Source organism: Varanus komodoensis, unplaced genomic scaffold (assembly GCF_004798865.1).
Source record: "Varanus komodoensis strain SLA01 unplaced genomic scaffold, ASM479886v1 scaffold32, whole genome shotgun sequence".
NCBI lineage: Eukaryota > Metazoa > Chordata > Lepidosauria > Squamata > Varanidae > Varanus > Varanus komodoensis.
This window is the reverse complement of record NW_025335798.1, coordinates 10,891,794-10,908,364: the sequence shown is the minus strand read 5'-3', so window position 1 is coordinate 10,908,364 and position 16,571 is coordinate 10,891,794. Positions and strand designations below refer to the sequence as shown.

Here is a 16,571-nt window from a genome sequence, read left to right as displayed (position 1 = left end):
CAAGGCAGAGCTACTTTGAAGCAAGAGGGAGATATCAGCATATTTGGGGAAAACCTTGCTGGCCAAAATCATAAGCATCCTAATGAGGACTGAACATGTTCACTGAATGCTAAGAGTTTGTTGTGGGAGGGAACAGATAGGAAGGAGGCAAAAGGGGTGGGGAGCAGAGATCCTGAACAAGGCATGTCAGGCTGGGACACAGGAGAAAGCATTTCACTGTCCCACCAGCACTGATATACATTGTGCAAATCCATCGTTACATTTGAAGTTACATTTCCCTGTTTTCTGTTTTCTTTCCCTTTTTAAGAATCAAAAGATTTGGGCACAGAATTTTATCTATCTTTATGAATTAGGCCACCTGACCAGTGGTACCTTTGGCAATAAAGTATTTTTTTTCCTGTCAACTACATGAAACTAATAATAGTGCCTAATGAGAAATTGTTTATATGAGCAGACAGTGGTACAAAGGAAAGCAGCTTCTCCCTGTTCTCCCTTGTTTAAAGTACTTCACCAATACTAAATGTGGTGGTGATGGTAACATACAAAAGCTTTGGCTTGTTTTAAACAACCAATAAGAATGAATATTGTTTCTGGATTTCAGAATATAACACCACGTGCAGACTGAGAACAGTGTGGATTGTGTACGGTGCTTGATTGCAGATGCTTCCATGATCAAATCCACTAAGCTGCATTCCACGTGTATTGTTTTCTTTACTGCTGACCTGGGGATTGGCCTGCTCTCATCCTAAAATACTTGCTCACCCTCACAAGGATCAGCCCGTCAGGATATTGCTTCCTATTGAAGATGCAGCTTCTCTGTTTCTTTTCCATGTGTATTCATAATTTAAAGGAACTGCTGGATTGCCCTGGCTGCACCTGATCTGCACAGCCTCTCTGGTTCTGTGTCTGCCAGTGCTTATGCTGTACCATCTTTCATTTTAATGCCCACTTCCCACACATGTGTTCTCTCATTTCAGCTCCACATTTATGCTGGGATTTTACTTGACCTGTTTTGTGATCCTGACGACAGTAGTGTTTGTTTCTGTCATTTACTCCTGCGTAAAGGTGAGTTATAATAAGCTAAAGAGCTTTGCTTTGGATGTGAAATTTAGATAAAGTTTAGATTATCCAGCCAGTTTTTAGGCTGACAAATCCTCTTGCTGCTGCTGCTGCTGTGCTTGCTGTTATTTATTTCAATTAATGACTGCTTACAGGATGGCAAAGAAACAGTTTGAATGCCCATTGAACTGCACAAGGTTTCCAACAGATATTTCTGTGCAGAGTAAATACTGGGTTTCTTGGTAGCACTATTAGTAAGTTGAATGGTACATTGATCTTTAAAATGAATCAAAATAAAGTTTATTGGGCAGAAATAGAACTCTTGTAACTCACCATTAAAATAATGAAAGAAAATTAAATGTCAGTCTTACACTCTTCTCCAAGTTTGGCCAATTCTATCCTTCAGCCAATTTATCCTGTGCCCATGCCAACTCCATGCAAACATCTCACAGACAATATCCCCATATATGTTTTCTATGCATGTATACTTTTTATCTTTGCATACTTTTAGATCTTGACAGTCTAATAAAATCTACAGTCTGGCTTTCTTCAGACTTTTATCTCTACTTTACATTTGCATATCTCTTTTCCTCTAAGGAGATCTCTGCAACATGCATGGGTTTATGATAGGCTGTGTATTCCCGTAATTATGCAGATCAGACATTCCTTTCAAAGCACAACTTAAGGGGTCTTTAAGCCCCCCCCCATGCCCCATGTGGGCAGCACAAGAGGCCCTGTCACAGGTTTTCCCTTATGCATCTTGGGAACAAATGATATTATAAACATTGTATAAACATTATACAAATAGTTTGGTGTTGTGTGTTTCTTTGTTTAAAGCCTCTCTAGACAGCAGCCACAAGAGCCCCTGATCAGGGTCAGGCTTGTGACATACTTGCAGGGAAATGTTAAACTTTTTCCCATGCTTGGCCCCAGTGAAATGTGCCTGTTCCCCAAAGTTACTATTTGGTATGGAAAAAAGAATGGCTTCTCACAGCCAGCAAATTTAGAAATGGGAGGTCTCTTCATGATAGTCAGAGCCACACCTCAAAGCCACCCCATCAAACAACACCCCCCAAACCACACCTATTTCCATGCGATAATTCAACAATGAAAATGAACTTTGTCACTTAGTCTGAATTTCTGTTGAGTAGTGGATGCAAGGCGGGGGTATCTGTGCCTGAGGGGAAGCAGTGGTCGCTTCTAGAAGTTGCACCCTTGCGCACAACAGTGGCAGCTTCTTCTCTGTGCCAAACAGCTGAAGGAAGGGGATTCCTTCAGCTGGGCTTCTGTGCGTAGGCTTTCATTCTCACAAGAGGGCTCTTCCGTGGTTTCCTCCTTCCTGCCCACTTGGTTCAGATCATACTCCTCAACAGCTGCTACTTAAAGGCAAAGGAATATCTGTGGCATCCGTTATACCTTTCAGATCCCGAAATGTCATTTTAATTGTTAATAGTATTTATTCATTTTATTCTTTGGCCAGGGCGATTTAATTTATACTGTTAATTTATATTATTCTATGGAAGTTTATTTATGGATGTGAGCTGCCCTGAGGCTTCGGCGAATGGGGCGGCATAGAAGTCTCCTAAATAAATAAATAAACCCATTGCATAGTATGCTGACAGCCATACGTCACATTTAGTTTGGGTCTCAACAGTCCTCCCTGGTGTTTGCAGGGGAGTAAGCTTTGCCTGTTTCTTGGCTTGCTTGGGAGAAAATGGATAAGCTGCCTAATAAGTGGGAGAGTTCCTGAGGTCAGACGCAATCCTTGGGCCAGAGGAGAGCCTTGAGAGGCCATATTGGCCATTCAGATGTCCAGTTCTATGTTCCTTTCATAGACATTCAGAACGTCAGTGTTTGAGGAAAACACACAAAGGCATTTTGGCAGCTTTTCCTATCACTGGAGTTTATAAACTATTCATCCACATCTGCATGACAGCTGCCTTAAATGTGCATTTCCTTCCTCAAAGTCCCACGGAGCTTTCACAGGCATTGGTTTTTTCTTGATATATTTCCTTTCAATCTGTTCTGTGTCTGTGTGTGTGTATATATAGAGTAGATTCATTGCCAAGGTGGAATCAATGCCCTAAAAGACCGTAGATTTCTTTTGGCTTAATCCAGATCTGTGGGTTTGTTTTACAAAGAATAAATTATGTCACTGAGTCATGAAAAGGCATTTCCCTGTTTCTCTGATGAGCAGGGAAGAACCAGTTGATGAAGTGAAAGTGGCACGAACCTTGGGGCGAGTAAACATGTCATCTTGGAATTTGATAGCAAAGGCAATGGAAGTGGAACACAGTTGGACATGGACCCGGACTTTAGGAAAGCCAGTTTCAAAAAGCCCAGGGAGATGTTGGGCAGGCTAGAAAATTCTGAAAGGAAGTGGGAGACTGCAGTTCAAGAAGGATGGGAAATCCTGAAAAATGAGCTGAGAGCTTAACTGTAAACTCTTCCCATGAGAAGGAAAAGTGGGAGCCATTGAAAGGAGCTAGCGTGACCGCACACAGGGTTTTCTGATGAGCTGAGACTTGGAAGGGGCATGTATAGAGTATAGAAGGAGGGGCATAAAAGCAAGGATCACTATAACAAAGCAGCCAGAACCTGTGAAGACCATGTCAGGAAGGCTTAGCATATCTCAGTTTCACCAAAACACTTGATGAGGTGGTAAAATGTGTGTTGGATGCTTGTACTGTTAGGTGGATCCACAGATGTGTAGACGAGTTTATGGTTAATTTTCCAGATTAATGGCTCTGCATCAAGTGGAGGACATGCTACATGGCTCTGTCCTAAGCCTGTGTCATTCCAGATCACTATACATTACTTGGATAAAAGCGTACTGGGAAGCTTAGCAAGTTGCAAATGACACAAAGCTGGGTGACCACAAATTCAACACCACAGAAAGCAGAAGCAAGTTTCAAAAGGGCCTTGACGGCAAAATACAGAAATGAAATCAGCAGGGTGAGCTTCAGTAGAGTGGAATCTATAGCCTTATGTGTAGGCACAAAAAAGATCAAAGGCACAAGAACAGGATGGAGAACATGGCTTAGCCACAGTACATGTGGAAAGATTTTAATGCATTGCACAAAAAAGGTGTTTTAGTGGATTGCACACTGAACATGAGCCAGCACCTAAAGCAATCTTAGACTGCCTCAACAGAAGTGTAGCACCCAACTCACTGGCAGTAATGTTCTTCTCCTGGGTCACTGTGCATCATCCATAAAGGTTCTGTACCTGCCTGAAGCCTTTCTTCCAAGAGGAATTGCGGGCCCAGAACCTATATGTGTGAATGCACAGACAACCACTAGAAGAACTACAGTTGCAGACACAAAAGCTCTCTTTCTGCTCTTCTCTGTGCTGGGCAGGCCACATCTGGAGCAGTTTGTCCAGTTGGGAATGCCATGCTTTAGTAAAACCTGACACAGACAACCAAGGATGGGCCTGGGAATTTTTTTTCCAATTTTTTAATTATTTTCTCTACAAATCTAACACTAAAACAACAATTATTCAAGGCATCGGACATACTGGGTTGACATCTTTTTACAATCAATAACCATATTCAATTCTATGCATAGTCCTGTTTCTCTAACCAAGAATAGAGAGTTCCAAGTTTGATAGATGTATCTTCCTTCTTCTTCAAAGACAAGGTCAGTCTGTCCATCTCCACACAATCCAAAATCTTTTTTAAAATCAACTCTTCAGTGGGTGGCTCTTCACTCCTCCAGTATTGGGCAAATGCAATCCTCGCTGCAGTAATTACATGTAAAATCAGATATATAACTTGTTTATCAAAGTCATCAGGAATAATGCCTAATAGAAAAACTTAAGGTTTAATGTTAATGGTTTTTGTAGCATTTCCTCAAGCCATTTGTGTATTTTAACTGGGCCTGGGAATTGATTCCCATGAGGAACAGGGCTAGTGAGGTTTCCGCCAGTTTCACTATTTCCAGTGAGACTGGTTGTGTCCTATTTATGATTCATTTTGCATTTTCATTCTTCACAGAAATTAATATTGTGTGCATTTCTCCTAATGCACACATTTCATTATACAGTGGATGGAAATGGTACAGAAAGGGGCTTGGGCTAAATGTTAGGAGAAATTTTCTAATGGCAAGAGCAGCTCAACAGTGGAATAGGAGGCTGCCCTGGATGCTTGCAATATTTGCTTTCAATATTTAATCAGAGGATTGGTGGCCACCTGCCAAGGATGTTGCCTGCATCCCACATTAAGCAGAGGGGTGGACTAGCTGGCCTTCCGATGTGTTTCCATTTGGTTCTGTGTTTCAGTCAGAATCTCCTTTGCATATTGCATTAATTTTAATTAAATAGTCATTCAATTAAGGTTATCAGTAGGTCCTCTCATATCTTCTGCTTCTGCCCCTGAGAGGCTTCTCTGCAAAGGTTGTTTTTTTAATTATCAGAGAATTGGAGTCACAGGAGCTGTACAGCAGGAGCTCCACATCCACCAAGAAACTGTCTGAGATTTCTTCCCTCATGCCCAGATTTCTGGACTGGTCCAAAGTTCCAAGGATGCCAGCATTGGGGTGGGGGGGGGGGGTGAGGTTGAAGCTCTTCTGCCCCTACATAAGCCTTGGGAGAGCAATTTCAACCAACCTTTTATGTTGGGAAGAAAACTTCACAAAAGGCCAGGAACCACCAAACAGCTGATGGCCAAGGAAAGAGTGCAGGGTCAGAAGAAGGGAATGTGGCCTGCTAGGGACCACAGAAGGGCCAGATTGGGGTCCTGAACCTGAGGTTCCACATCCATGATATAAAACGTCAACAAAACTTGAAGTGTTCTTTTATTTCCTTTTGAGGGTGAAAAAATCATCTAAGCAGAAAAGTGCTACTGGGGCTGCTAATGCCTAATGAAATATCCGATGACAAACCCTGCACTCAAGATTATGACCTTTACGTTGCCTTGCCTTGTTGACTTCAGTGCTTAGCCTCCGAATGATTACCTGAGTAGCCAAGTATTTTATTGTAGGCTGCTGACAGTCCTGACCTTTCTGTTGACCCACTTGGACTCTGCGCTTTTGTGTTTCTGAGATGAGATGTTAGTTGTAAGAACTTGGCTTCCATTTCAAACTTAGCTTCCATAGTCCTTTTTGTAAACTGAAGATACAGTAAAAGCGAAACTGCCCACCAAAAGGATAACCAGGTTTTCGATTCGAGATATGCTTTGTTTTACCTAGTCTGAAGAGGGAAATCAGTAGGCAGGTGACCCATTCAACCCCATCATTCTCAGGTCCAGTTGGTGGCCATGCTGATGTGATCTCTGATACTGAAAAGAACAGTTTGCTTGAATGTAAGAATTTGGAATCTTGCTTTGATTCCTTCTCTGCTGACTTAGTTATTTTGTTTTCTCCCTTCTGGATGATTTGGATTTAAAATGTTATTAAAGGTGTACCACTCAGGTTGCTGTAACTTTAGGCATGTTTTATGAGCTTCATTGCTTACTACTTTCATGTCCCTACTCCTTTCATTTCTGTACTAACCAGTTTATAAGACTGTGTCTCTATTAAAAGTTATGAATTTTTTCATTTATAAATTATTTTCCTTGTGAGAGAGCTCTGAGTAAGGATGGAGCCAGACTCTGGTTCCAGGACAGAGTCAGAACAGCATCAGAGGGTGAATCTGGGAACATCTGGATTTTATACCTCACTGAATATTGAGCACCCAATAATAAAATCTTAGAGTTGGAAGGGAACTTGGAGCTCTTCTATTTCAACTCTAGCTCAATGAAAGACCTTCTGTTCAGGATGCAACCACAGCATCTTTGACAGGTGGCTGTCCAGGCTGTGCTTAAATATGTCCAGTACAGGAGAAATCACCACCTCCTGGAGCAGTTTTTCCCACTGTTGAGCTTCCCACCAGTAGGATGCTTCTCCTGATGTTTAGCCAAAAACTCCTTCCTTCCATTCCCCCTCCATTGGTCTTACCCTCTGAAGCAACAGAGAACAATTGTGTCTCTTAAGACCCACGAAGACTGCTGACATGTCTTCCCTTAACCTTTTCTTTGGTAGGTTAAGCATAACCCGTTTGCTTCACAACTCAGCTCATCCCTGTGCAACTACCCTGGCTGCTTTGGGTGTCTCCATTTTTTTTCTTCTTATGGGTATGCTGTGTGATTGTGAAACGTTGAGAACTTGCAAGGATCAGGATATGTTATCTGTCCAGAAGACATCAATCACTAAGAATCCCAAAAATGCAATTATTCAGTTCTTGACTTATTTCAGAGCTTAATGAAAGCTTGATTAGACAAACACTCCATACAGTGTCCTGAAACCTTTTGATCAGGCAGAGATGGCAGGAGAATCCTGTTCAGAAAAGTGTGCATAATCACAAATTTGTCCTTGTCAGTGTAGAATAGGATGATACACCACTGTGATTCATCTGTAGCCGCAAAAGCTGTTATTCTAACATGCCTAATTTAACCTCCTGCAAGGAAATTGCCAGGTTTGTTTTATTATCTTAGAGCATTTTGCTCTCTTTTATTACACTGTCGTCACCCTCGGGAGTGGCCAAGATGTGGTCTGCAGACCACATGCTTTTTTGTGGCATCCACTGCCCCGCAAAAGAAGCAGAGGATTGCTGCTGACATTCTGCAGGGCTGCAGTAGCAAAACTTTGCTGGAAAAGGTCTTGCACAGGGAAGCACTAAAGGAAAATGGTGCTTTTTGGCTGCTAGGCCACTGAATTAAGCCAGCCAAGCTACAACCATTTCAGTCACGATGGAGAGGGCTGTGACCCCCTGTGGGTTGCAGGTGGGCCCTTGGACCTGCTGAGCTTGCCCACCCTGATCTAGCTTTATCCCTTCCATTTTCCTTGATGGGAGGAGACAAGCGGGCATTTTTGTGCCAGATGCAGGTAAAAGCAGCAGCTTAAAGACACTCTGCATTGCTGCAGGTTTTTTCTCTCTCTTTTTCTAACAGGCACCAGAAAATCAACCCTCTTGTCATCAAACGGTTTCATAATTATGCTTGTGTAGGAAGCAAAATATGGTCCCTCTAACTGTGCAAGAAGAAAGGGAAGCAAGAAAGGAGAGGCAGAGTGGTTAGTCATTGCTAAGAAGCAATATGCAAGTCATTTCTTACTGTCTTTTTAAAAAATAAAGCAACAATCTAGGAGCCGAGTTGGTACAGTAATAATGATGGGTTTCAGAGTTGCTATTTCTCTGTTTTGGATTTGTCTCTAGGAATGGAATTGGGTAGCGCTATGATGAGGTGAATTAACACGCAACAGGGAAGCTTTTACATTCTAAAGAATTCCAACATTTTAATTTTACACTAAAAGCATCTTTCTGATTTCTCCCTGAATTTGTGGCATTTAAAATGTGGGTGGGAGATTTGAAGTTTCAGTAGATTTTCCACCAAAAAAGCCTGGTGAAAAAACTGTGCAGGGGAAGAACAGAAGAAAGGCTCATTCGCCTAAAGCTACCAGAAAATGAGCTATCCAAAAATAACCAAGGCTTATGGGAATGGGGCGGCATATAAGAATCCCAAATAAATTAAAAAAAAAACAAAACCCTCCAGGGATCCAAAACTCACTAGCCCCCACAGCACTGTTTAAAGTTAATGTACTTATTCAGGTCAATGCTAATGATCCTAAGCAGCCCTTGTAGACTTGGTTGATGCTAGAGCCCCCGTGCCTTGGATAGTTCTGGGCCTCAGGGCATTCGCCAGCATCCATGCTACAGTTCTGTGCTCCACCTGAACTATTGTCCACCTAATTTTACTGTTCCATGGTATAGAAAAATCAATTCTTTGAAAGCTGGACCTTAGAAGGAAAAGCAGACTACTAGGGAGTACACAAACACATGCAGGTATAGAGTTCCAGCTTCAGTTACACGCAGTACCAAAATGAAATTAATAACAAGAATAAGAATAATTTGTCCCCTGGCAGGAATACAATGTTCCATAGTAAACAGGTAAATGTTCAGAAGTGCAGAGGATACTCAGCCCTGAACTTTAGGTCTTCCTGGCTTTGCACAACATACTCTGATATTTTTGCCTAGGTGCCAAAATCCCCACTATGGAGCAGCAAGTCAGCACAACAATGTAGCCAGCGATTGTATGTACTGCTTTCCTGTTGTCACCCCCCCCCCCGCACCCCACAGTTGTCTGGGTGAAGACAGGTGCCTCTGCACTATGTAAATCAGCCCTTATACCTGACAATGCCTCTCATTCTTCAGCCTGCAAGCACTTGTACAGAATAATGGCTTTGACTATCTTCTTTCTTTATGTCCAGCTTTTTCCAGCTCCACTCCAGACACTGTCACGGAAGATTGTTCAGTCCAGGACCAATAACACTATAGTTGGGGTCTTTACCATTGTATTAGTTTTCCTCTCAGCCTTTGTCAACATGGTACGTTGTATTACCTTTTCCTGATTTAGCTGCACAGTGATTTATCAATTCTCCAAAAGCTTTAGAGCATATGTAGATGATAACCGCAGGCATGACTGCTTCCCTAGACGCCTTTCGTGGTTTCCTCACTTTAAAAGAAAGCATGCTTTTTCTTCTCTGCAGCTGGGACTGCTGTACAACCATTTCTGTTGGTGCTGAAAAGTGTGGGTTCAAAACTGCTGGGGCTCAGGCCCCACCTCTGCCTTGTCTGCGATCTTTGGGGAAGATCCGTTGTTCTTTGTTGCGCCTTCTGTGACAGCCATTGTGGTGGGTGCCAAAAAGGGTCCCTCAAAATGACAAAAATGTTCATGGTCCAAAAAGGGTTGCCCCAACCCTAACCCCATCTTGCTGTAGAGTATTCTGCTGCTGGTATGTGTGTGCAGTAGCAACAGACATCGCTCTGTTACAGCAGTTTGCCTCATCCCTCTCACCCACTCTGATTTCTCCATATATTTTGGACCTCGACTCCCGGCATTCCTGATCGCTGGCCATGCTCTTTGGTGTCGAGGTCCAAAGCAGGAAGGTGCCCAGCTAGAGAAAACTGTTCTAACCCATCACTGCCACAGTTTGACTTGACCATTGTTATATTTGCAAAATACAGTGTCAGAGCAGTGATGATCATTCAGCCAACTGGAAGATTTTGCTGGAATACCCCATGTCTTTCATGTCATTTGAATTAAATCAGGAGTGTTGAGCTGCTTAAGCTTCAAGGCTGAATTCCATTCCAGCTAAAATCTCAGGAGTTGGATTCCTGTGGTGGAATGCAGAGCAGGCAGACCAAAAAATGCCAGCATATCTTGGCTTAAAGCTGTTACTGTCAATAACTAAGTCTTAGGGGAGGTATTTCAACCTTTTAGAGTGGGGGTGGGGGGAGCGGGAGGATAGCACAAATGATTGGTCGTTGGTGGAAAGAGGGTGGGCCAGAGGAGAGGGGTGTGGCCTTCTGGGAAATCCCACAGGAGTAATTTGAGACACATGGCCTGAGGTACTGCACCCAAGAATTAAGTGGGCAGGGTTGGATAGTATGTGGGTTGTGGGTAGAGTTAGCTGTGAATAAACCCATCAAGGAAGCATGCAGCCCAGTTTAACATTCCTGCTAATCAACATCACTGTGTCTCTGTTATCTGAATGGATGTCTTGCATAATTGGGCCAAGGGTTATCTGTATTGAGCTAGCTTCCTAGTGCCTTTTAAATTATCTCTAGTCTAACATCTTAGATGATGTACAATATTGGTTGGTTGTTCTCCTTCTCCTTGACATTCTTTCATGTTTGTCTCTTCCCTTCTGCCAGTTCACATGCAGTACCTTGGACCTCCGTGCTTGTGTGGCTGCAGAGTATAACATCACTCCGCACGAGGTGAACGTGTGCCATGTCAGGTACTCTGCTTCCAACCACAGCCTAGGGACAGCTCAGGGGCTCTGTGCCAGCTCCCAGCCAAGCTGCAACTTTCCAGAGGTACTTTGCTCGAAGCCCTGCATGCATGTGCGTATGTTTTTGGGATGCCTTGAAACACTGGCGCCAACTAGGGTTTGCAGCCTGTGATAGTCCTGCTGAGAGTAGCTACGTTGAAAGAAATAAGGCTTAAGTTATTGACAACTAATTAAATCCCATTCATTTGAATGGACTATTGAATTAGAACTAACATGGGCTATGGCCCTGTATGTGGAGCTGCTTTATGCGGAGTCTGACACTTTGCCCGCTGACTTCAGTGCTGTATGCAGGGGCTCTGCATGATCTCGAGCAGAGAGCCCTCCTAGACCTGCTACCCAATCTCCCTACTGAACTTGGGACTTGCGGCTTGCAAGGGCTCATGTTCGATAGTAGGCTAGCTTAAATCCCATTCATTTCATTGGTTCACGGCTAAGTAGAGGTAGCATTGGTACCACGCAGCATTCTCTACCATCGAGCACTAATCTCTCCTTGTGTGAGGGGTAGACATAAGCCTGCATCTTACACAGAATGGGGCAGCAGAATTCCCAGCTGCCCTTCTTCTGACTGTCTGTGGGATAGTTATATTTTTTATTGCTGACCTGTGTAATAAGCTCTCTCCATGTAGTCCTGATTTGATTTGCTTCTCTACACCATGAATTCTTGGTAGTGTGAGTCTGCAGTCTTATTTATTTACTTATTTTTCAATTTATATCCTGCCTTTTTCCTACAAAGGGCTCAAGGCAGCTTACATCATTCTCCTCCTCCATCTTATCCCCACAACAACAACCCTGTGAGGCAGGTTGGGCTGAGAGTCTGTGACTGGCCCAGAGCCACCCAGTTGGCTCCATGGCTGAGCGGGGACTAGAACCCAGATCGACTGAGTTCCAGATACCACACTCTTAACCACTACACCACACCGGCTCTCTTATGCATGGAAGTTAACTGAAGTCTGTGGGACTTCTGAGTAAACCTGAGTACTCTTATCCAGATCCACTCAGAAGTAAGCAAACACATTTGGTTGAGCACAGGAGAACCGGCCAGGGGATAAGTGCAGCACAATGGACTGCCTGTGAGGTGCCAAGCATGGTTGGTGGGTTCTGTTTCGCCTGGTGGGGCAGGTTCCTTGCAGAGCTGCTGGAAGCAGGCGAATGGCATGTGTCAGCCTCACTGTAAGGATCCATTCAAGTTGGTGAGTGTTAATACATAGCTAGGATTCCGTCTTCTTAGCAGATCTTTGCAGCACTGCGCATTTGGCATTTGCTCCTCTTTGCTGATAATTTTTCCTTCTCGTTCTTTCCCCTCCCCTGCCTCCCAATCCCTTCCCACACAGTATTTTACCTACAGTGTCTTACTGAGCCTCCTGGCCTGCTCCGTATTCCTCCAGATCAGCTGCATTGGGAAACTCATCTTGATGTTGATTATTGAATTTATATATGTCCTCATTGTGGAAGTCCCGGGGCTTACACTCTTCAATAACGCAGATCTTCTGGTTACAGCCAATGCCATGTAAGTGATTGTAAGGAGCATCCTTAAACTCTTAGGAGACCCTTGTATCCACCTGGGTTGTCAAGACTTTTTCTGGTCCTTGTGAGTCACAGCTGAAGTGGTGAAACTGTGTTTGGACTGTACCACTTCTGGTTGCAGCTAGGGACTCAACAAGGCTCAACCCCAACCAATTTTAAAGCCACCTGCACACAGAAGTCAAGCTGCCAGGGAAAAGGTTTGAGCCTCACCATTTTATAATGCATAGGGAATGTTTTGTTATATGGAAGAGCAGTGCTTTTTTTGTAAGAAAAAGGGTGCCGGAACGCATGAAATTATTTACCTTTCGCATGTAGTCAATCACTGTACACACAGACACGTCAGTTGTGTAACGAAACATAATGGTCGCTGCCCGCAGTAAGCACTCAGCACGCAACCACACAACCAGTCACAAGCCGAGCAGTGCCATCACATCCAGCGCGGATGAAGTACGCATTCATCGGACTCGACACACAAGCAGTCCATATGCACCGTTTTAATGATTTTGCCGCCAACCTGCTATGCTCGACAGGGCGATTCAAATCCACGTGGACCAAACATCAAATTTTCAAAAGTTACTTTTAAAACTTGGAAAATTTGTTGGAAAAAGGTGCTGGAACTCTGTTCCGACATGTTCTATGACAAAAAAAGCACTGTGGAAGAGTACCGGTCACCTAAATTCCTACCTGCAGTCTGAAGCAAAACCAAAAGATGAGGGAATGCCACCTCATCTTCCAGAGAGGTTTTGCCCAGATTTTACCCATGGGCCTGAGGTTCAACATTGGTACACAAACAGCTGCATATAAATAGAGGGGCTACGGAATATCAGCAAGTGAGTCGCCACTATGAGATGTGAAGGGCCTTGCATAGCTTCTTATTCTGTTCTGCTGGCATCTAGAGTTGGAAATTGTCATGCACATGGCGTTTGGGTTTGCAGATGTGTTCCTTTTGTGTGAAGAAGGGGGGCTGTGCCTCAGTCACGTGGAATGCTTGCAAACTTTGCTGGCCTAGTATGAAACAAGTAGGAGGAAAAAGCTAAGAAACAGTGACTTGAAAGTGAAAAGTCTAAACAAAACATCAAAGGGTTTTGTCTCTAAGGTTCTTCCTCCAGCTACAAGTTATTTCTTAGCCTGCCAGCCCTGTACATGCACACTTGAAATGAGTTCATTTTAACAGATCTTAACATCCAGCTAAATATATGTCAGCTAGTAAGCAATGGGGTTTTGGTAATGGTAATGGGCAGCACATTCCAGAATGGGTAGGTGGAGCTGTGTAGGTTTGGAAACAACTCATCAAAGTGTACTGGCTCATTGATGACTTGGTCTACATGTGAAGGAAAACGAGATGGTAGACTCTTGAGGTGGTGGAGTCAATGGTACCACATCTGACTACAAGTGTTAATCTCCTAAACATTTGCAACTAAAGCTAGCACTTCAGGGAGAAGAGTTCTAGGCAACCTGCTTCAAGTTGCATTATTTCAGGGAGTTGGTTTCTATGTTTTCTATGCCTGAAGGACATTCAGAAATGCCATCCCTTACATTTCCTATACCAGTCATTCTTCTATTCAGCCCTTTAGCGCTTCATTTTCACCTCATCCTGCTAAGTGTACAGCTCAGACATAAAAGTTTACTACTAGCAATAGCCCGTCTTCTCCACAGTCGCTTTGGGTGAATTTTCAAACCATTTAATGTTGTCACTGGCCTTTTCTGCAGGAATATCAGGCTTGGGGAGAAAAAGAAAAAAGACCAACCTTGTAATGTGCTCCCAAGAGAGCACCAAGAGGCAATCTGAGCAATGCTCTGATGGCAACAGACGCATCTTGTCCTTGCTTTCGCTCCCATTTCCAGCCTTTGGGGCTTTCATTGCTAAGAACAAGAGCACAAACTCTGGCATGCAGGCTACTCGGTGCTGCTGCCCTACATTTCACCCCCTGCTAATCTGACACAACTGCTCTCCCTCGTGAGGCTTCAAGGAAGTGGTTCTGGGTGATGCTGATGAAATGTTTCTATCCCACTCCAGTATCACATCACCCCTCCTTGGGCTGGCAGTACAGATGCACCATATCCATCCTACAGAAAAGATGGCTTCCTTTAGATACATGGCAGGGAGGTAAACAGCCATGCTTATAGCAGTTCCTACGCCAAGCAAGGCAAGAATCAGGTCTCAAAGTTATGGAGAATGTCAACATCTAATTACATGGGTAAAACTGTGTCTGTAGTGAGTTTATTTCATCTAATCTTCCTAGGAACACTTTTCAAGGGTCGAGTCAAAGGCATGCTTGCCTGGAATTACTTATCACTGAACACAGAAAGACTTACTTTCTATTAACCATGCATAAGATAGCATTGAACAGATGTAGAATGGTAACTTGACCAATGAACTGTTTCTTCTGCATTAAAAATCGTTCATTGCAGAAATTTAGTTTGTTCACTGATAAGCAACACCACTTTTATTGGTATTACTTCATGCCCCATAACCCTTCGTGATTTTCATCTTTCCCTTCCAATACATGGAACACTCATTTTGCTGTTGTCTTTGGTGTGTGAAGCAACACAGTATATAAAGCCGCATTTCGCTCTGGCTGAACCACAGCACTGCCTTTCTCCATCTTTTGATTGCTTGGCTGAGAGTAAGCCACTTGGGTGATGGCAAATTAGGGGCACTCATTGAAGGAATAATATGAAAACAGAACATCTTTCAGGCTTTTTATTCTGCAAGGAATGTTGATAAGCTGAGAGCAGGCTGAATTAGAGCACTTAAAGGCAATTATTTGCATCACTGTGCAATCAAGATGTCAGTAATAAGGTGGGGTAAATAATTAGGTTTTTCCCAGAAAGAAATTTGGGAACCGCAGTCTTGCCGCTCATTAAATGATTTTTGTTTTCTCTGAAAGTTCCATTTATGCTTATGGCTTCAGTTCATGGTGAACCATTTACGGACTGTGGGAAGTATTTAGTACAGGCAGGCGGCCACAATCTAGGAGTATGCACTTCAGGGTGCAGGGAACATTTGCCCTGTTCTGGCTTAGTTGTTACTGGTTTTCCTGACCTTGTGAGGAGCACCCCAGCCCTGCCCTGCTTTGCTGTCACACCCATTGCCCTGCATGTGCCCAGGGTGACAGTCCGAACAGGGAAGCCTCCTGTATCAGTGGAGGCTGCCCACATGATCCAGGACCCAGAAAATCTGGCTTGTGGCTCACTGGGGAAGTCTCCATGGATAGAAGAGACTCTGCTGTGCAGATTGTTGCCCCCCACATACCCATGGCAATGGATGCATCAGCAGAGGGGAGAAAGGCTGGGCTAAAGGGAGCCAGTGTGGTGCAGTAGTCAAGGGTGTGGGACTGTGACCTGGGTTCTAGTCCCCGCTCAGCCATGGAGCCAACTGAGTGACTTGGGGCCAGTCACAGACTCTCAGTCCAACCCACCTCACAGGGATGTTATTGTGGGGATAAGATGGAGAGCAGGAGGAAGAGAATGATGTAAGCTGCTTTGAGTTCTTTAAAAAAGAAAAAGGCAGGATATAAATCTAAGGAAGGTTTCAGGGTTAGTGAAACTACTAGCAAGTACACCTGAGCAGGCTTATTGTAGTATGTTAATTTATTGGCTTATCTCTCAAAGCCACCTAATTATTCTCTGTGTGCTTTGCCCATGAATTAATGAGCTCTGCGGATGACTCATGTCACTCTCTTATACCAGTTGACCTATAAGCCAGGGAATGGCTAATGGAAAAGCTCGGCAGGTGCAACCAAACCATGCTCTAAGTGTCCAAACCAGTACTGTGGAATGCTAGTTTCTCTCCCCACTTTCAATTCTCAGCAGATCAGGCCAAGAAGCAGTTCGCTATAATATTATGTTGAAGATGGCCAACCAGGACTGGCTTTGCAACACAATGAGAGTAATGTATAAGACATTAGTAAGAGACACCCTTCAAATTAAACCTCCTAAATAGTGACATTAGTTTTTCCCTATACCAGAAGCTAATCCTAAACTTAATTTCCCTCCTCCCTTCCCCACCAAGCAGAGGTGGGTTTGGCAAACTCCTCAGGGAGTTTGGCACTGCTCGTGGGCCAGACAGCAAGAATGCTAGCCAATACTTAATTGGCCTGTTTGTTTGACTTGACATGAGACCACCGGACTGATAAAATTAGGCCTGTCCGTGTT

At 43.7% G+C, this 16,571-nt stretch overlaps 1 protein-coding gene across 1 annotated transcript in view; it reads left to right on the top strand.

The window, feature by feature from the left end:
• ADCY5 (adenylate cyclase 5) overlaps window positions 1–16,571 on the top strand; it is a 276,967-nt gene that overhangs the window by 246,389 nt on the left and 14,007 nt on the right. Inside the window, exons 12-15 of the mRNA XM_044438027.1 lie at window positions 978–1,065; window positions 9,303–9,419; window positions 10,750–10,914; window positions 12,221–12,396. Of these exons, the coding sequence (XP_044293962.1) occupies window positions 978–1,065; window positions 9,303–9,419; window positions 10,750–10,914; window positions 12,221–12,396 (546 nt within the window). The remainder of the gene's footprint in view (window positions 1–977; window positions 1,066–9,302; window positions 9,420–10,749; window positions 10,915–12,220; window positions 12,397–16,571) is intronic.